This window comes from Aricia agestis, chromosome 12 (genome assembly GCF_905147365.1).
Source record: "Aricia agestis chromosome 12, ilAriAges1.1, whole genome shotgun sequence".
NCBI lineage: Eukaryota > Metazoa > Arthropoda > Insecta > Lepidoptera > Lycaenidae > Aricia > Aricia agestis.
Window position 1 is genome coordinate 5,837,440 of NC_056417.1, and position 21,785 is coordinate 5,859,224.

At 37.2% G+C, this 21,785-nt stretch overlaps 1 protein-coding gene and 1 long non-coding RNA gene across 6 annotated transcripts; one reads left to right on the forward strand and one right to left on the reverse strand.

The window, feature by feature from the left end:
* Positions 1-1,467: 1,467 nt before the first annotated feature.
* LOC121732584 (ubiquitin carboxyl-terminal hydrolase nonstop) lies at positions 1,468-16,471 on the reverse strand. 5 transcript variants are annotated; one of them, XM_042122517.1, is made up of 8 exons: positions 16,296-16,471; positions 15,955-16,137; positions 15,417-15,652; positions 13,681-13,846; positions 6,589-6,699; positions 3,340-3,479; positions 2,395-3,027; positions 1,468-1,863 (listed from the first exon to the last, which is right to left on the reverse strand). In XM_042122517.1, the coding sequence occupies exons 2-8, from the start codon at positions 16,072-16,074 to the stop codon at positions 1,809-1,811; spliced, it is 1,461 nt and encodes a 486-aa protein (XP_041978451.1). In that variant the 5' UTR covers positions 16,075-16,137; positions 16,296-16,471; the 3' UTR covers positions 1,468-1,808. The 5 variants fall into 5 exon arrangements, with proteins under 5 accessions (XP_041978451.1, XP_041978452.1, XP_041978453.1 ...); XM_042122518.1 differs by having other exon boundaries at positions 15,955-16,191; XM_042122519.1 differs by having other exon boundaries at positions 16,249-16,471.
* On the forward strand, positions 16,031-20,097 carry LOC121732585. The gene is made up of 3 exons (XR_006036399.1): positions 16,031-16,090; positions 19,101-19,105; positions 20,086-20,097. It is a non-coding gene; the product is annotated as an uncharacterized LOC121732585 (long non-coding RNA).
* The last annotated feature ends 1,688 nt before the right edge of the window (positions 20,098-21,785 follow it).

Here is a 21,785-nt window from a genome sequence, read left to right on the forward strand (position 1 = left end):
AAATCCATTGTAGCGGTATAAGCAGAAATCATTTTTTCGAGATAAAAAGGATCCTATTCCAGGGCTCAAGGTATGTCCATACCAAGTTTCATCAAAATTTGTTCAGCGGCTTAGGCGCAAAATAGGAAACTTTATAACGCGGTAACCGTACATTTTTCAAGACAATAATTATCTTATGTCCTTTCACGAGAGTCAAAGTATGTGCACACCAATTTTTATCAAAATCGGTTCAGCGGTTTAGGCGCAAATCATTTTTGTTTATCATACGGGCACCGTACCTTTTTCCCGGATGTAAAGTATCCTATGTCCTTTTCCGACACATAACGTACCTACATACCAAATATCATTGAAATCCATGTAGCGGTATAAGCAGAAATCATTTTTATTGTATGCCTGGGAACCGTACATTTTTTCGGAATAAAAAGGATCCTATGTCCTTTTCAGGGACTCAAAGTATCTCCATACCAAATTTCAGAAAAATCGGTTCAGCGGTGTGGGCGTGACGAGGTAATTTTATATAATAGGACATTAATGTTGTATGTAATAAGCCGTACAGCAATATAGCATTAACCATTTTTATACTTTTTCTCTTAAAAACGAATGTAAAATTAATTTCTTTTTTCATAATCATAATCTACGCATTTCAACAAAAAAAATGATACCGCTCAATAACATTTTTTTGCTTAAAATAAGCAGAAAATAAAGATTATTCCAAAAAAACTTAAAACGCCGATTACTCAAAACTAGTCCGATGTGGGATGACACACCAATGCTTAACAGCATCCAATTACCGAGTCACAAAATATCCCAAAGCGAACATTATCATTCCTCTGTTTCATGTCTGTTTCGAAAATCGATTAATTAGAATCGAGAATCGATTGTTTTATTTCCATTGCGCGCTCAATAGCGGGCTCTAGCGGGCAAACAGAACGGGCTCTATAATTTTCTAATTAAAGCGGCAATATATTATGAATCATGCGGTACACACGCAGTTACGTAGATTTCATGGTAAAAACTACAACCACCCACGATTCACATTAAATAATTGATTTTAAAATAAAGGACACATGATTTAATAATAAAATTACTTACCGATGAAAAGAAACGTATCCACTATTTAGACCAACGTTTCTAGTCGAATTTCCACAGCCCAATACGGCACTATTAGACATTTTTACAATTCCGATTGACGTCCGATTCCGATAACGGTGAAGCGCAGACTAAAGAACAGACTTTCGTAATTTTGACATTGTACAACGTTTGGGAACGCGATGGCACGCGAAGTACATACACATGGCAGTTCTAACTATATCCATTTCTGTGAGTTAGGGGCATTTTTTTTTAATTTCCCCATGTAGTGAAACAAAATACTATCGTAGAGAATTAATTTTGTAATTACTTATATAATATAATAAAATAATAATTAGTAATAATTACTAACCAATTATTAAAGATATAAATTATAAAGCCAGTTAAGTATTACAAACAACTAAAATACAACATATGTACGGTAGACCCATAGCTAAAAGGGCCCATTCACTGCCGTGCAGTCCTGCCGTGAATGGGCCTTTTAAGACGTCAGACTAGACATTCGATAAATATTTTTCAGTTTACAAGAAAAAAAAAGTTTTTTTTTGCCCCTAACTTATATACACCTAATGACTAACAAATTCGTATGTGTACATCGAACAAACGAATCTACATACTAATATCACTCGAGGAACATTTTTTTACAAAATGTTTTGAAAGCAAAGACATTAACATCAATTACATAGATCTGATTACGATTATATTTCCCTTTGAATAGTTTAGGAGACTTCGCAGTCGTATTCCAAAACGGTTTTGTGGTAGAATAGGAGATACCTGGAATGAAAAAGAAAACATTAAAAATAAATACACATAAGATCATCAACTTTACTGCGCATAAAAAAACTTAAGAGGTGTCAAGGGACACCCGGATGGAACGAAGTTCTTTTAAACACAACAAAAAAAATCGTTGCGACACGTTCAATACGAAATAGAAAGACGAAACGAAAATAACTGGCTTGCTTTCTATGAGAAAGAAAGAGAGAGAGAGAGACAGACAGAGTAACACGCGCACGCCTTACCGCTTACAACGGTAGCAAAATTGTCGTTACAGCTTTTGGTCTTAATTTTTTTCCGTCTAGCCTCCTTCCGCAACGCGCGATAAGGAACTTCATCGTTCCAATATATAGTTTCTGTGGGACTATCTTTGGCGAGCATGACCAACTTTGTCAACATTTGATTGTCTTAAATCTTGTCAAAGAAGTAGTATCATAATTATATTATAAATCATACATACATAGTAATTTTTTGTAATGATAATTTGCATAAGTAAATCTTAATTCGATCATTGATACTGGAAACACTTACCCCTCACTATCCAACACCTCTCTGAGCGAGGCTCGCGTGATCATGTGGTCATCACACTTGAACCAACTGCCTTTCATCTGACGGACGTATGCCGTGTAGTGACCAGCATCCAACGACCCCAGATGGTTAACCACCGCGAACAACGAGTAGCGATTATCCTCAAATATTCCTTCGGGAGCATTATTATTGTCCGCCGCATCAACAGCTCTGCGATGTGTCGACATAAATGGCGTCATATCGAGCTCTGCTGGGAACGAAACGAAGGCGGAAATCTTGCGATCGATTTGCGAGGAATGCTCGAAGCGTTTTAGATGGAAACTGGCTACTATGGGCAGCGTTTCTAGGGTCAGCTGTTTCGTAGATTCCCTGTAGGCTCGGCAGTTGGAGCATTTTATTTTGGCGCCTGAACCTAGGTGTTCGGCTCGGGTGAATCTCTCTAAGCAGGCTTGGAGTGACCCAGGGCCGGCCACGTCTAAGCTGATGTCCCAGAATGGGTCTATAGTGGTGGATACCCCGGAGCAAGATGTGCAAACCACGTCGCTCTGCAGCCCCCCAGTGAAAATCTGATCGATGATGCAATTGCAGCGGCCATTTTCTTTCTTTTCGGTATCTTCGACGCCGTTCATGCAGTGCCTGGAATTGATAATAAAGTATAGGTATGTAATTTTAAATATACATTATAATGAATAGCTTGAAGATGAAACATCTAATATAATATTTTATGCATAGAGTCACTATTGTCAAATACTCCGAGGTTTTCTTGCTACATCATGAAAACCCATGTGTCTAATAAATGTTGTATGTTTAAATATGGTGTTTGTACTTATGAAATAGATTGATAGAAAGATGGTGGATGCTGCTGTTAGTCGAGATGTGTCGGCTGTGCTTGACATAACACGACCAAATTAAGGCCTGCTATGTTCTGCTAGAGATTTCGCAAGTTACCTGTGCAGCACATCGAGCGTGGCTATAAAGAACTCGTGCGCATCTTGCTGCTCGTACCCGGCAAGATGACGCGCGTGCGTCCATATGAGGTGCAGCAGCCGGTGTAGAGTCAGCGGAGTTTTGGCGCCAGAGTAGAACTCCTGCGACAATTAGTTTTTTATTTGAAGTGGAGGATTATTATTATTATCATTATTATTAAATTAGTACTATGGAGTGTATATGGAGGAGAACTATCTCTGTATGTAAAAAGCGTCCGCTGAAATGCGTTAAATTAGGGTGGCGCAAAGAGAATATAATCACTACGTGGGTGGCGCGACAATAGCAACAGGGTAAATTTTAAATCATTTAGCAGCTTTTATTTCAGCTATTTTAGGTTATATTTTTCAAAATATAATATCGACGGTCCCTACGTATAAAAGGTCATGTCCAAAATAGCAAAAAATTTTTATTGCATCATGCACTTCCATATATTGAGACGCATATTCCTACACTATTATTTTTTTTCTATCACAAGTAATTCCAAAGATAAAAAGACTTAAATGACGACAAGTTGGGAGTTTTATTAGATTTTACTGTGGTAGATGCGGACATCTATACTTACCGTCTTGTATCGCGTTGGAAATTACGCACCTTCCCGCGAAATGTCGTACATGTCCGTTTCTACCTCTAAGGTAGAGAATTATATTTTATAGACTTGTTATCATTTACGTTCAGTTATTATGAGATTTTTGTTTGTTTTCAGTGGGACTAGTGCCCCACATTCAATCAAATTTAAACCAATATGAATATTTAAGTGTTATAAATGATGAGTGACGTGAAATAATAGCTGCAACGGTTCTTTTCATGATGAACAACCATCAGGGCCTTACCGGTATGGATAAATCGCGTTTGTTGTTCGAGGCCCCACAATAATCATTAATTTTATTTTGATTTTAATATATTATTTCTTAAAGCGCCAACAAAAAAACGTTATTTGGTGAAAATTTCTACTATTTTGGTTCTTGAGATGAACCTCGGTGATAGACGGACGGACCACATATAAAAATTTATACGTGGGAGAGCCATGCTTTAGCACGAATGGGCCGGCTCGACCGGAGAAATACCACGTTCTCACAGAAAACCGGCGTGAAACAGCGCTTGCGCTGTGTTTCGCCGAGTGAGTGAGTTTGCCGGAGGCCCAATCCCCTACCCTATTCCCTTCCCTACAGTCCCCTATTCCCTTCCCATCCCTACCCTCCCCTATTACCCTATTCCCTCTTAAAAGGCCGGCAACGCACCTGCAGCTCTTCTGATGCTGCGAGTGTCCATGGGCGACAAATCATCTTGGGCAAAGTATCTTTATACCAAATTTCAGCAAAATGGGTCCAGCCGTTTACGCGTGGTGTCGTGACCACGCGAAATATAACGTTCCGCGCAGCTTCACCCGCGTAAATTAGATATTTCATAGACAAATTAGTCCACAAAAAATAGCCTATGATCCTTCACGTGGTCTACTTCTTATCTGTGCCAAATAACAGAAAAATTGCTCCAGTAGTTCGTGAGATAAGCCCTTTCAAATAATTTACCCCGTTTTTTTCCACATTTTCCTCTATTTCTTCGCTCCTATTAGTCTTAGCGTAATAAAATATAGCCTATAGCCTTTCTTAATAAATGGGTTATCTAACACTGAAATAATTTTTCAAATCGGACCAGTGTTCGCGCCTTAGTTCCTGAGATTAGCGCGTTCAAATAAGCCCTTTCAAATAATTTCCTCCATTTTTTCCACATTTTTCTCTATTTCTTCGTTCCCATTAGTCCTAGCGTAATGAAATATAGCCTATAGCCTTTCTTAATAAATGGGATATCTAACACTGAAAGAATTTTTCAAATCGGACCAGTAGTTCCTGAGATTAGCGCGTTCAAATAAGCCCTTTCAAATAATTTTCCCCCGTTTTTTCCACACTTTCCTCTATTTCTTCGCTCCTATTAGTTTTAGCGTGATAAAATATAGCCTATAGCCTTCCTCGATAAATAGGCTATCTAACACTGAAAGAATTTTTCAAATCGGACCAGTAGTTCCTGAGATTAGCGCGTTCAAATAAACAAACAAACAAACTCTTCCCAATTATAATAGTAGTATAGATGAACCATACTTTTTACTATCAATTTATAAGTTTACTGCTGATTACTCAACCAAAATATAATTAAGTATTAGTTAAATATACTTAGTATTTAGGCAGTACTGAGACAAAAAAATCGCCACGATTCTTAAATTCGAAGCACAATATTTGAAAATCAAAACTTCACATATCATTTTATCATTATCATATCAATTTGTCAAACAAAATAATCTCAACTCGTCGGACGTACTGAAATTTTCCGCGCACGAGACACGAGAGCAGCGGAGTTCGAATGTAGGTCAAAAGTTCATATCAAGTTATTGGATTACTGTTGGATTATATTTGATTGTATCAATTTGCCAATACATCCAATGTAATACAGTATCATGTATCGTGTTTACTACACTTATTTATTTACTGTTTAGGTTTTGAATGTACAACACAGTAGACGAGTTAGACTTCGCACACAAGGGAAAGCTCGATTTCAAATTGAGGTGTAGTTAAGTTACTCTCAACACTCTCATCACACTCATGTGCGTGACATAGTAATTATACAGGCATAGACTAGCCCCAAGTTTGAAGTTGGCAGAAATCTATTTTGGACGTATGAAACAACTACCGACTATAAGCCTTTCATAGAAAATTGATAAATAATCACAGACATAGATCAAGATAGATACCGCATGTGTATGTACTTCGCTTACTCGTCGTTTAGGAACGCGATATGGCACATATCGCGTTCCCAAACGACGAGCAATGCTCTTCTTTCGAAAGTCTGTTCTTTAGTCAGCTATCGGAATCGGACGTCAATCGGAATTTTAAAAATGCCTAAATGCCTAAAAGTGCCGTATTGAGCTGTAATAATTCAAATAGAAACGTTGGCCAAGATAATGGCCACGATTCTCATCATTGGTACGTCACAGTAGGTAGGAAAAAGTGACACGCTCGTTTTCATACAAATGGAGCGACATGCGGTATCTATCTTGATCTATGTCTGTGCAAATAACCGTATTCTAAAATATTTTTGAACCTGTGAGTTGTGACCGCAACCGAGCTTGTTTTGGTTAAAGCGTAAGTTACATTTCATTTTTTTCTTTCAATGTTTGTGCTTATGTTGTAGGTATGCCAGAAAAAAAGCCTTAAAAATTACCTGGAAAAGTTTTGAGACCTCGCAAACGAGGCACTTGCCCGAGCCCTGCGTCTTGCACTTGTGCTTCTCTCCCAGAAAGTAGTCTCGGAGTAGAGGAGTGTGGATCAGGGTCTGAAAATTGTGAACACATGGTTTTTGAGATAAAATTAAAATACAATCGGACTCATTGAAACCTTAGAAATATTTGCACGTCAAGATATTATATTTTGACAAACAAAATAATATGAAGGCACATTGTACCATGTTATCATATTTTTGCAAATAAACGTTCTTATTCTTAGAACCAAGGACGAGTAAAATCTGTTGTTATGAAACATAATGAATGTGTCTGTTTTAATATCTTCTATTAATTTTAATTACTTATTCGATACGTTCGCATTACCATTACTCGAAACTATATCTACTCGATGAGTTGGATCAAAGAATGGAACGGTTTGTGCGGATAAAAACAGTCTCTGGAAAAATTTATATCCGGTCAGAGAAATAGTCAGCCACCGCGCGTTTCTTACGGCTGTACTCAGAGTCATTTAACGATCATTAAGTGTAGACCATACAGACGGACCGCATTTCAACTGCAATCCAACCGCAAATTGCAGTTCAAATGCAGTTTGAATGCAGTTGACACGACTGCAATAGAACTGCAAACCAAACAGTTCACACGACTGCACGCCGACTGCAACTGAACTGCAATCCGACTGCGCGTTTGGTTTGCAGTTATTATATATTATTATATATAGTATTGCAGTCGTGTCAACAGCATTCAAACTGCACTTGAACTGCAATTTGCGGTTGGATTGCAGTTGAAATGCGGTCCGTCTGTGTAGACCCTAAACTTTAAGGAAGAGCTTAACAGAAAATATATGCGCAAAATAATCGATTGAGCCCCGCCCTTCCAGGGTTTAAAATAGATGCACAGGTTCATGTACAAAATTCCACGAACGACGGTAACGAAGTTATTACATCAAGCTCAGTACGGCTGTTATATCTCTGAAAGCAAGAGTGATCCCTATGTGGTCGGCATAAAGGTCTTGTGAGGGGTAAAATAATAGCGAATGGAGTGAATGTGAAATAGGTTATTGGTTTTAACTTTTACCGTAACATCCATATCCATACTAATATTATAAATGCGAAAGTGTGTCTGTCTGTCTGTTGCCTCTTCACGCCAAAACCGCTAAACCGATTTTGCTAAAATTTGGCATGGAGATACTTTGAGACCCGAGAAAGGACATCTAAGGATACTTTTTATCCCGGAAAAATTTACGGTTCCCGCGCAATAAATGAATTTTGGGGTGGCGACATCTAGTAGTAAACATTCGTGAATTCATTATCTAGTTTCCGTCTCATAGAAAACCGTTATGAAATACCGATGCCTGTACAGTGGCTTTTCAAACTCATTAGAAAAGGACAAAGTCTATGTTTTTTTAAAATGAAATAAGGGGGCAAACGAGCAAACGGGTCACCTGCTGGAAAGCAACTTCCGTCGCCCATGAACACTCGTAGCATCAGAAGAGCTGCAGGTGCGTTGCCGGCATTTTAAGAGGGAATAGGGTAATAGGGGTGGGTAGGGAAGGAAATAGAAGGGAAAAGGGTAGGGGATTGGGTGTCCGGTAAACTCACTCACTCGGCGAAACACATCGCAAGCGCTGTTTCACGCCGGTTTTCTGTGAGCCTGTGGTATTTCTCCGGTCGAGCTGGCCCACTCGTGCCGAAGCATGGCTCTCCCACGTTAAAATTTATACGTTTTATGAAAAAAAAAAACGCGTGGCACTTGTTTTTCATCAACTTACGCAATTATAATTATTTGCATACGTCTAGTCGCACGCACACAATATATACGTGGGCGGTGGGAGAGCCATGCTTCGGCACGAATGGGCCGGCTCGACCGAAGAAATACCACGTTCTCACAGAAAACCGGCGTGAAACAGCGCGCAGTGTTTCGCCGAGTGAGTAAGTTTACCGGAGGCCCAATCCCCTACCCTATTCCCTTCCCTACCCTCTTCTATTACCCTATTCCCTCTTAAAAGGCTGGCAACGCACTTGCAGCTCTTCTGATGCTGCGAGTGTCCATGGGCGACGGAAGTTACTTTCCATCAGGTGACCCGTTTGCTCGTTTGCCCCCTTATTTCATTTAAAAAAAACACAAAGCCGAAGTCTGCCGAACTGAAACGACGTTAGACGAAGCACGGCAAAACCGCACCGCCGTGCCGGTAGGAGTAGGGGGTGTTAGGTTTATTTTCGTTACGAAATAACTACATAATTATATATTGATTCGGTAGCCACGCTCAAAGCCCACGATAAAATCTATGCAATACGAGGGCTGCTATTTATGTATCCGGAATTAAAAAAAGAAACAAACATATATCATTTAATATGGTTTTATTGCTTTTCAAAATATTCGCCGCGATGATCGACACACTTTTGCATACGCTGGAACCAATTTTCATAGCACTTTTTCCATTCTGATTGAGGTATCTCCAAAACGTGCATTTTGAACGCATCAACAGCCTCTTCGCGGCTCGAAAAACGTTGACCACGTAATTTGTTCTTCGCGTATGGAAATAAAAAGAAATCGTTAGGTGCCAAATCAGGGCTGTACGGCGGATGACCAGTCAATTCGATCTTTTGACCCTCCAAAAACTGAGTTGTTTCAGCTAAGGTGTGACAGCTAGCATTGTCGTGATGTAATATGATTCTGCGTTGTCAGTTGTCCTTTCTTATTTCTTCAAAGACTTCTGGTAAACAAATGGTCGTATACCATTCAGAATTAACCGTTTTACGATTCTCTAATGGCACTGTAGCCACATGTCCATTAATTCCAAAAAAACAGGCGACCATTTTCTTCAAAGTACTTTTTGCACGAGTAACTTTTGTTGGTTTCGGCTCATCTTGGAACACCCACACCGTTGACTGTTGTTTAGTTTCGGGGTCATATGCATAGATCCAAGATTCATCACCTGTGTAGATATTATAAACGGCTTTTGACGTACCACGGTTGTATTTTTTTATCATTTTTTTGCACCAATCGACACGAGCCCGTTTTTGATCGATTGTCAAGTTGTGCGGAATCCAACGCGAACATATTTTTTTTACAGCCAAATGTTCGTGTAATATCTTATGTATGCTCGTCATACTTATGCCTAAGGACGCCTCTATCTCGCGATATGTAACATGACGATCACGCATTATTAGTTCCCGCACAGCATCTATATTTTGTGGGACAACAGCTGTTTTTGGGCGACCTTCTTTATTTTCATCCGTGAGCATAGACCGCCCACGATTAAACTCACTGTACCAGTGATAAACAGTGGTTTTTGATGGTGCTTCATCTCCAAAAGTTGCGGTGAGTTGAATAAAGCACTGTTGTTGATTTAGCCCACGCCGAAAATCGTAGTAAATCATTGCACGAAAATGTTCACGCGTTAAATCCATGGCAAATGAAGACACGCAATTTTCAAAATGACGCCACAATGGAAAAATAATTGACAGTCACATGAAACAAAATGTATTCTTCAACCAAAGAGTTCTATTTTCAAATGTTGTAATTACTTTTAAAATATTGTTCTTGTAAGTGGCCAGTTCCGGATACATAAATAGCAGCCCTCGTACCTTAAAAACGTTTTCTATCTTCTTAAAATAAGAATTTATTTGTTCTAGGAGTCATAATAGGTAGGTATAGGTATAAATTTTTGTCCTATTCGTAGTAAGTAGAAATAAGTAATTTTAATGCCCTTTAGGCATCGCGAAAGAAAGGCCATGTCTCAGTACCAGGAACTTATTTGTATGGTTATTGTGAATTCTTATAGCCTCTACTATTTTATTTTCTGTTTACTTTATCTGATATCTAAATATTATTCACTAAAACCGTGGGCTTTTCCCTTACCTTTCTGAAAAAAGAAACAGATCATTCGTACCTCGAAAACACACACAGTAAAATACATTACAAATATAGAGATTTCTCGCTCCGGATATTTTTCCAGGAAATCTAGAAAGCAATTTAATCTGTTTGTGCCATCGACTGAAACATTTTATTACAATTTTGCTATCGTCTCTTTCAAATATTTTGATACAATAATATCCTTTCGTTGAAGACTAAGGGCCTGTTTCATCACTTTCTGCTAAAGTGCCGAAAAGGCTATTCACATCTTTTTTGACAGATTCTTCATACTTGATCTGTCAAGTTAATTGATGGATATATAGCCTATTCGTCACTTATCAGGAAGTGGTGAAACAGGCCCTTAGTCTTCAACGAAAGGATATTATTGTATCAAAATATTTGAAAGAGACGATAGCAAAATTGTAATAAAATGTTTCAGTCGATGGCACAAACAGATTAAATTGCTTTCCAGATTATTCGAGAATCGAATTCCTAAGATAATTCTTTTGGGTGCGTTTATAAATGTAGAGTTCGTTGTGAAGTAGAAACGCTTTTTTAACTTTTTTGTATACGAAATACATACATACAAATCACAAACCATTTTGCGTTTTAAATGTCAACTGCGGCACTGCACGTGCCGCAGTTGACCGCACGTGGCACTTGTTTTTCAAACGAAAATAAATTCTAAAGTTCATGTAACTTTTTAATTACTCTTCCACGCCTACGGGCCACAGTTTATAGGAAATTGACACTTATTTCTTTGGCGTAAAGGTGCTGTCGAAGGTGAAATAACTTCGAAAGCTACGCACGTGGCTCCGCCCACCACGCCAGGCTGGGCGTATGACGTCAGCAGTGAACTACAGTCCACAATTATTAGTGTTCACAGATTTAAGTACTCACATCAATGTTTTCCAATATTATAGTATGTATTCATTTTATATTTACCGCTTCTACAATTTCTAGAGCGTGTTTTAAGTTTTCTGTTTTTGCGAAATAATTAAGTACTTTAATCAAGAGTTAAGATTACTGAACAGTTAACTTATATTAGTCTATTTTTGATTTCGGCTACCTTCGGCCAACCAAAACCTTGCCTAAGGTTCATTTCCTAGAAAACTAAACGAACAGTTGCCCGAAACTTTGCTGTTAAGTACCAAATTTTATTTATTATTTTTACATTTCAATATATTAGTTTTTTTTTTTTAAATAAAGAGGCAAACGAGCGGGTCACCTGATGGAAACCCGCAACATCAGAAGAGCTGCAGGTGCGTTGTCGGCCTTTGAAGAGGGAATACGCTCTCTTCTTGAAGGTTTGCAGGTCGTATAGGTCCGGAAATACTGCTGGTGACAGTTCGTTCCAGAGTTTTACAGTGCGCGGCAGAAAGTTACACGAAAAACGCACAGTGGTTATGACTTTTTATCATTGATAGGTTTAAGTAGCCTATGTCCTTTCTCAGGCTTTAGACTATCTGTATAAAAAATTTCATTACAATCGGTTCGGTAGTTTTGGCGTGAAAGCGAGACAGACAGACAGACAGACAGAGATACTTTGCATTTATAATATTAGTATAGATTACACAATATCATGAACTTCACTCGATAGAAAAAATCCCAAAGTTACCTCTTCTTTGAACGAAATTGCCATACTATGTCCAAATTATTTGGAATTTTCAGATAATTCTATACTGAAAATGACGAGACACAGAATTTCATACAAATTTAGACATTTTATATGAAGTTTTGCGACTTGATTCGCCGTTCGGTCTATAAATATACATCGTAACGCGTAGTACTTGGTAGCCTACCCAGTGTTGAAACCTCTGCAGCCCGCGCAGCCGCGCCGGTGTTAGTCGATGCAGCTGCTTACAACACAAATATTATTTGTGAATACGATACATCTACGCCATAAAGCTAATAATATTAGGATATAATATTATATCTATCTCAGCTTGGCCAAAAAATAGCGCAGATGAACATGATATGAAAATTTATTAAGATCATACAGGTTTAGGTCCCATATTTTACTTAAGAGGATACACCAGGGGCTAGAAAAATGAAAAAAAAAGTACGTGTAATATCTATAGCTGTCTCCCTTACCTCAAGCCTATATCGCAGAACGCGATAGAGACAACTACAAAAATCAACGATTCGTTGTCCCCTGATTCCTTCTCCAAAACAAATCTTATATAATAATTAAATTATGAAAAAAAAGAAAACATGGGGATATTGTATTAGTGGCCGTAGCTTAGATATTCAGGAAAAAAATTATAACTCTACTAGCATTATCCAGGGAGGAAACAGGGGACAACGTTTGTATGGAAAAAATGGAGGTGTGGACTCCTCTTAAGCTAAAGAATAAGCCGATTTTAATGAAAACTTTTCGCTGATTGCTAGCTTTCAGTAGCGGCGTAAGGGAGGGCGTCGCTAGGCGCTGGATAACAATGGGCGCCGAAGCCCGGAGGCAAACAAAAAGGGGCGCCGTAAGCCCCCACAAACACTAACAACACCCTGGGCGCCAAAGAAGATCCCCAGGGCGCTGATAGTGCTAAAACTGGCACTGCATGTTAAGCCATGAAAACTAAAACTGATATGCTTTAAAATGTTTTAAATTGTTATTTGACACTACGAGGATTATAATTTATACTGCCTGGCAACAGCAGTAGTTACCTAGCCTGTGACGATATTAAAATAACTAGTACCTAGTTAAACAACATTGTAGAGTACATTCAATTAATCAATACTTAATGCATACGAATGTACTTCTGACTCAATGACTCAATGTGAATAAATGATACACGGTCTGGGATGTTTGTACTAGCTGCTATTGCATCATATAATCAATAAAAATACTCCTTGTACACTTGCCAGTATTTTGTAGAGTACTTTTATGTGAAGCCTCTAGGACTAGCCAAGTATGTACGGTAAAAACAGATACGGTTTACCGCTTTCGAACCTTATTAACACATGAGAAGGTCGAGAAATGGCAAATTGGATTTTTGTTACTGCAATAGTAAAAAAAAATCTATACTTAATCCTATCCTATTCTACCTCTCCAAATATCACACTACGAATTTTAACAGCGCGATTTTTTTTTCGCTATCTTATGAGAGTATCTGCATTGCAAATGAAAAAATTGTATGAATAAATTCGCACGAATAAAATCCGCGCCCTTAAATTCGCAGTGCAGATAGTCCCTAAGATCTTGGTGACATAGTACATACCTGAACAATGCAATTCATGAAGCATGTAGATCCGAGATTCTGGAGCCCCCTCAGACCGATGGTGGTATGGGGGCTGATCATTCTGCGCTTGCGGAGCCGACGGAGAGCCACTGCTTCATTGTTGTTGGGCAGCCACGGTGTGTACGGTAAGCTGATTCCTAGTGACCTGTGTAAAGAGGTGTTATAGTTGTGTTTTGTTACTAAACATTAGATAAAATAAGTCTAATAAAATCGTCGTTCTAGATGTGATAACTCGTAACTAACAATGCACACAGTTAGCACTAGGGTTGCCAGATGTCCGGTATTTAAGCGTACAGTCCGGTATTTTCGAGGCCTGTCCGGTAAAAAATTAACGGTCATACTGGACAGAACAATGTCCGGTATTTTGAGGAAAGTTGGTGTTACTGGTACCTTCCGTACAACACCCCACCCCCCCACCCCCCCCTTTGGACTTTGGGTTTGTCCGGTATTTTTTCGCGACTCACCTGGCAACCCTAGTTACTACATACGAGCTATCACATCTAGACATCTAGACCAACACAACTTGGAATATAGGAAACGAGGGGTTTTATAAGTTTGATGAGTCTATTTGTGTGTCTGTCTGTGGCAACATAGCATTTATCTACTTCATGTAAGCAACTTCACTCCAGTGATTTGATCAATTCAATAATTTGCATTCTGATTCCTGACTTATAACAATTTTGAATAGGAGATTGTTTTTTAATTTTTTACTTTAACATTATGAACACTATGTAATACTCAGTGAAAAGCAAGAAGCTATTAACCATACAGAACTAAGCCCTTAGTCCCTAAAAATATTTATATATATATAAATATCCCTAAAAATATTTACAATGCTTACTAACGGCCGTTCCCAATATTTGATCTATCTCTGGTTTTACCCTACTAGAGATAGGAATAGCTCACATTAGACATAAGAGACATATATTTTATGTCAATTGTGAGCTATTCCTATCTCTAGTAGGGCAAAACCAGAGATAGATCAAATATTGGGAACGGCCGTAAATGCTAACTAAAATCTATGCTAAAACTATGCAGTCATGAGTCATGACTCATGTGTCAGACATTAGAAAAAATCAATCAGAAACAAAAACAGTGAACATTATACAGTTATATGAAAAGTATGTCATAGTATAAACACAGCATGTTTACTTAAGGTGAGTGATACTCAACAATAAACATTTCGATGGTCATCTTTATAAGGAAAAATATTATTATAATGTCTTCGCAATATTTGCTTTTAATTTATTAGTGTCACCAGCAAATAAGTTAATTTATTTAAATAGTTCGGGCCAAGCTAAGGAATTATATCAAGTCTTAAAAGCTATTAAGTATATTACTTGTATAGCTCAATATTAATAGCATTAATACCAACAATAAAAAAATAAATTATTATTAAACAAGCAGTTAAATGAAGATGTGAGTGGAAGAATCGAACAAGTAACATTTTGTAACATACCTACATAAAACTTGTGACTTACATTCTTCATAACCAAGCTAATATATCTGGCTACACATATAATCCATACTTTTTCTATTTCAAATATTTTTTCTGGCCTCCATTAATACAAAAAAACAGGAAGTTTTTTCATGTTACTTACCCTATTCATCCGTCTTGAAATATTTATTAGGATAAGTATGGTTAATTTTAAAGCAAAGCTTTTTTAATTAGTAGCTGTGTTACAATCTGATAATATTTAAAAAACAATACATACTTAGCTTCCTTCATTCTGTGCAGCTTTGCAATCTCTGTTAGCTCTTTGTCATAAATATAATCCTGGCATTGGGCACAGTATACATTGCCATAACTCAGATCTACATATAAGAAGTGTTTTTTGGATTTAGAATGCTCCTGTATGTGGCCACCATAACAGGCAAAGAAGATGCAGTGAAGACAGGAGTGCATACGAGGCCCAGGTTGGCCGCAGGTAAAACATAAGCATGATGTAGCCTGAAAATAAGACGTAAATTAAAATGTGCCAATTTCACGTCGTATTTGTAGCATTCATCTGTTTAAAACATAGTCAGACATTGACATAAAATCACAGTTAAAACTATTTTATACTTGTGCACCTTTAAAGTAGGTGAAATGTAATCAGTGAACATAGAAATCTGAAAAACAGCTGTTTTGAGGTCAATGATTACATATCAGCTGATTACTCACGCCCAGCTGAGCATGTCTTGTGACAATAATGAGCTCTACCCACTCCAAAACAAACAAAACAATATCTAATCTATTCAAAGTTCGTTTACCTTGTATCTCCTAGCTTCGTAGGATGTGCAGGACACAAAAAACGCGTGCACTATTTTATAAGGATTGAGGCCCTTGGCGGCTTTAAAATTGTTCAGATGTATGCAGCCCCCGTCGTTCATTCTTGCGATTGCTAATGTACCGGTTGTAGATGTAATTGCGTTATTTGTTTGTTTTTAAATTATCTACAAAATAATATCTAATGTAAATACTTTTCTCAAAGACACACCGCGTAGTAACTGTAAAATAAACAATACGAAAGCACGAATTATGTAAACACAGTAGGTATTAATCACCGATTTGATTCAACGCACAATAAAATCTGGAAATACTCGAATCTCACCTCCCCACAAAGCGATCCAAACACGATCTGAGGGAGGGCCAGGCCACTGGCCAGGCAGAGGAAAGCATAGAGGAGGAAAGAGGCTTGTACCAACGAATACTATACTCGCTTGTACTTGGCTTGTACAGTGTTCACTGTACAGACTCATTCAACTTAGCTATTCTATTTACCGCACTTCACTCTTTTGTGTTTGGGATGGTTGAGACAGAGAGGACCACAGATTACTAGTATATATTTGGAGAGCACTAGAGAGGAGCTAGTCTACTGTCTATGGAGGATTGGAGGTATAGAGTAAAATATATTGGAGGCACTGGAGGACACTTAATTGTCATTTTGACACGAATAGAAGATGCGCCATCTGTGTATACGAAAATGTAATTTATACCTTCATGGAATGCGACGCCAGCGGCCAGACGCCATTTTATTTATTTTTGTTTAATAGAAAACATAGATGGCTCTACTCGCTCCAAAAACAGGGCTTCAAACATTGAGGTACTATAGACCCACTGACCTCTATAATACACTGGACAGGCTATGCCGTACAAAATGACAGCTGTTTCTTATGCCGATTTGAAGCGCCGCGGTGAGCGTACTGTGAACTAATTTATATAGAAAATGACAACCACCATTTGCAAAATAGTAGTTCCAAGTACACTCACTACTGCTTTCACATAGCAATCAGCGCCAATATGGCGACTTTCAAATAGGCATATTTTATTGATAGCCATCGCCTGTCCAGTGTATTATAGAGGTCAGTGTATAGACCTCAATGCTTGAAGCCCTGTTTTTGGAACGAGTAGAGCCATGTATGTTGATATATACTGTCGTAAAGACCACCTGACAACTCGAAAATGCGTGACCATTTTCGATCTGTCAATGTGTGCGTGTACTAGTGATGTATATTTTACTATCGATAGTATAGTATTTTGCTATCTATAGTTTAGTCCGTTCGATTTATTTTACCTGAGTTTCTATAAGAAATAAATAATATGCAACTTTGATAGATTTGTATTTCAAATTAGGTATCATAAATTTTAATTGGCAAAAAAAGGTGACGATTGAAAAGTAGATACACATTTTCTTTTGGAATGATTTTTCAATCGTCGGATATGTTATGACATAAGGTTCTTATAGGGGTAAATAATTTACACTTAACACATTATAAAGTTACTTATTTATTACTCAGGTAAAATCTATCTGGTAAATCAGTCCTTACATTCAAAGTAAACGTTGAAAGTAAACAACACACATAGTATATTATATTTTATTCTTAAATTAAATACATATTATAAAATATCATAATATTTTATTACAATTATTTTGAACCGACTTCCAAACAGGAGGAGTCTAGACGTTCGCCTGTGGATATATTTTTATGTATGTTCAACGATTACTCCGCCGTTTATGAACCGATTTTCAAATTTTTTCTTTGTACTATTATTATACTATATAATATTGTATAAACATTGTATTGTTCCGAGTAGGTATCATGTTCACAAAAGTGGTGGTCTGGTGATGGAAACAATGAGAAATTGAGGTGATTCCTTGATATTCAAATGGGAACATGTGGTCCCAGAAAACGTTCAAAATCTTTCGATTAATAAATTTAAAAAAGTAGTCAAAGAACGTTTTGTGCCAAAGCCAAAATGATTTCATAATTGATGGCACATCTTGGGAGTAGAATGCTGAATGACTGCTTGCAAGGCTACTTCTACATGACTTACAATTATTATGTATAATTTTTAGTTACAGCATTGTAAATTTTGTTTTAAAAGATTATTTTTTTTCTCACTTTTTTTGGTAAAATTGGGCGTGCGAGTTTCTTACGCCGGTTCTTCTCGTCGGCTTAGTTACCGGACCGGTGGTAGGCACCATGTATTCTGAAAATATATTTTATTTTAGATTTGTTCAGAAATAAAGCAATTTTGATTTTGATTTTTTAAAACACCAACTATAAGTATAGAAAACGTTAAGGACAGCTAAAATGAGTAAAATTATTATTTTTAAACAAAAAATTAAAACCGACTTCCAAGGCAATGACAATAGTAATATTATACTTAAATGAACTAAAAAGTATTAAATAATTCTTATTCTGTACTCAGTATTAATTCTGTTCTCAATCTTCATTATTTTGCAATCGGTACCAGCTAACCTAATGGCCAGTTCTCTGACAGAATAGGTATAACAGCAACTTATATACTTAGGACTGGTACCGACTTCAAAATTATGAAGATTGAGTACAGAATAAGGATTATTTAATACTTTTTAGTTCATATAAGTATAATCTTAAATGAACTAAAAAGCATTAATTGCTTATTTTTAATAATTGCTTCAGTAACAAGTGCAACAGTATGTCAAACTTACTGGCACAAATAAAGTTGGGATAGCTCCTTTAACCAAAATAGTATTTATTCTAAATTTTTTTTTAAAAATTTCAATGAAATGTTTGCCTACATATTGTTGAATTTTTCTTGGGATTCCAACCAACACGCCCAATTAATTTCAGCCATTTTCCTCTTATTAGAGGATCTTGAGGGAATCTGTAAAACAAATGATTATGATATATAAATATAAACCTTCCTCTAGTTTTAGAGTCACTCTATATTATAGTAGTTATATTATATTAGCTATATTATACTATACTATATTATATTAGTTAAAATAAGATAATATGTCCTTTTTAGTCCGGCCGCACATTTTCCGAATTTCTGATCACAAAAATTCGGACGCCCCGCCCCGCTCATACATTTTGACACGTCAGGAATTCTTTTAGTATTATGGGTCTACAAAAAAATGTATGAACAGAGTGCGTTCCGCCGGGCGTCCGAATTTTTCTGATCAGAAATTTCGGATAATGTGCGGCCGGGCTTAAGGTGATAAATATAAAGGTAAATGATTTTTATTTTAGATTTATGTTATTGTAAAATATCGATAAGCATATCGATAAATTTGATTCAAGCACTAGCGTATATGTAAGAAATTTTGATGAAAAATTTTTCTTCAAAATTTGTGTAATATAGGAACAATAGTACCTTTAGTTACGCAAAATATGAAAGTAAAAGGGAGGATTCACAATATTTTATTTGAAATAGAGAACTAAAGACCAGAATATAGCAAAAATAAACACATCGTAGCAATGAGGACATGAAGATTAATTACGGGTGAAATGTATATTTTTCAGGATTATTCCTATGATTTACACTGCAATCACTCACAGCACAAGTTATTATTGTTATATATAATAGTATTTGTTGAAAATAACATACGATTTAAATAATAAATTGCAAATACCGAAAGGGCATAAAAACGATTGACGACTTTTGACGACCTGTCAAATAAAAGTTGTTACAATTTTCATTAGACTGCCTCTCTCTTTTCATCTTGTTATAATTCCATAAAGGATTTTCTTCTCTCTCGCACTCTTTGTTGGTCTTTAGCATTATATTATGTCTATGGTTGCTTCCATAGACATAATATATACTGTCGTATATATTATGTCTATGGTTGCTTCAAATACCGGTATTTTTTCATAACGCTATTGCATCAAGGGCATAGATAACGGTATGAAAATTTACCCGATACTTACTAGAAATAACGGTAAAAATTGGAATTAATACCGGTAAATGTTATAACGGTAAAAATTGGAATTAATACCGGTAAATGTTATAACGGTAAATAGGATTTATAACGGTAACTATATGTTCTTTGATAATGTTACCTTTTGTAAAATAAGTACTTAATTAATTAATCAGTCAATTCAGTATGCAGTATGCACAAAATTAAAAACTAGACCAGTAGGTATATATTATAGGAAAAATGACGTCTAATGAGAATGACATGGTCAGTAATCACTACTCAGTAGTTCGGTGCTCAGTATCTTTGTTCAAATATTACTAATTTATGGTTTGTATAGTAAATTATTGTATTGTCAGCACGTGCGCCGTGCGCTGGCTGCCGGACGGACTATGTTGTTTTGCAGATGACGGGGCGAGGTGGTACACAAAGCACACGACGAGTGGAGGCAGTCAGTTAAGGACGTTCGTTCTAGTGGAGATAGAGAGAATAGAGCTAGCTGCCGCCTCACGCCGCCTCACGCCGCCGCGCCGTCTGCGTTACTGCATGTAAACTTGTTTGTGTGATCCACGGACATGCCGCGCCGCCAGAGCCCGCCGGGGACCTGTGGAGCGGTCTTTTTGTCCGCCCCGCCCCGTCGTGTGCAAAGCGCCTCTGATCGTCGGAGAATATTTTAAGGAGCGTAGCCCGTCGGGGCTACGCTCCTTAAAATATTCTCCGTGTTATAATACCTACATATTTTGTAAATGATATCATATAATTTTGTGCTTCCTTTTTTAACTGTGTTGATATTTTTAACTACAGTCTACAAAATATATATGTATTAAACTTAGAATTCTAATAATAAATACTAAGGCATACAAATAATTATCCATATTTTGCCAATCCCCCGCATTCGCCACAATTAAAACAAGTGAATAAATACGGACATAGGTACCTTGCATAATTTCCTGCATTCATTGACTAAAAAAATTGCAGCACCATCTTGATTTGTTAAGTCAAAGTTTTTTTTTTAATGAAAATAAGGGGGAAAACGAGCAAACGGTTCACCTGATGGAAAGCAACTTCCGTCACCCATGGACACTCGCTGCATCAGAAGAGCTTCAGGTGCGTTGCCGGCCTTTTAAGAGGGAATAGGGTAATAGGGGAGGGTAGGGAAGAGAAGGGAAGGGAAAAGGGGAGGGGATTATGCCTCCGGTAAACTCACTCACTCGGCGAAACTCAGCGCAAGCGGCAGTTTCACGCCGGTTTTCTTTGAGAACGTGCTATTTCTCTGTCAAGCCGGCTCATTCGTGCCGAAGCATGGCTCTCCCACGTATATAAAAACTGGTGCTCGGAAGTCGGAAGTTGGGCTGCGAGTGAGATTTGGTGCACGACGCATACCGCATACCTGATACCAGAAAATATCGTTATATTTTCCGGTATTTTCATAACGAATTTTTTTGGTTATGTTACTAGATATCGATAAAAAAATACCGTTATCTGGCTACCATTATGAAAATACCGGTACGTAACGATATTTTTCCGGGTATTCGATAACGTTATGAAGCCCTGGTGCCTTACTCCCGAAAGTGATATTAACTTGATACGAGTCTGATTTCGATTTCATTTTTGATGCCATTGTAACGCGTAGGAATTCCGGAACAAAATCGTATCAAAATCGAGATGTTGACATGGCGTCTTGTCAACGTCGTTATGGCAACGTTGTATTGTTATTTAAAATTATTAGAAGGTTACGAAAAATATGAAATATTATGTAATGTTTGTGTTTTTTCGTCATACCATAAAAATACATTTCTTTAGAAACATTAGATGGATGTGCTCATTTTTTACTTTAGTGGGTTTAAAATGGTTATTTTCGTTAAGGAACATCTTGACATTAAACAAATATGTAAATTCTCTTTTGTAGTTACACTT

Excerpts from the sequence above, each read along its gene's own strand:
- LOC121732584 (XM_042122517.1), bottom strand. The coding sequence starts at position 16,074 with ATGAACGACGGGGGCTGCATACATCTGAACAATTTTAAAGCCGCCAAG. Across the intron at positions 13,847-15,416 it reads CACAGAATGAAGGAAGCTAA|GTCACTAGGAATCAGCTTAC; the intron begins GTATGTATTGTT and ends CTCTTTACACAG. Across the intron at positions 3,028-3,339 it reads ACGCTCGATGTGCTGCACAG|GCACTGCATGAACGGCGTCG; the intron begins GTAACTTGCGAA and ends TATCAATTCCAG.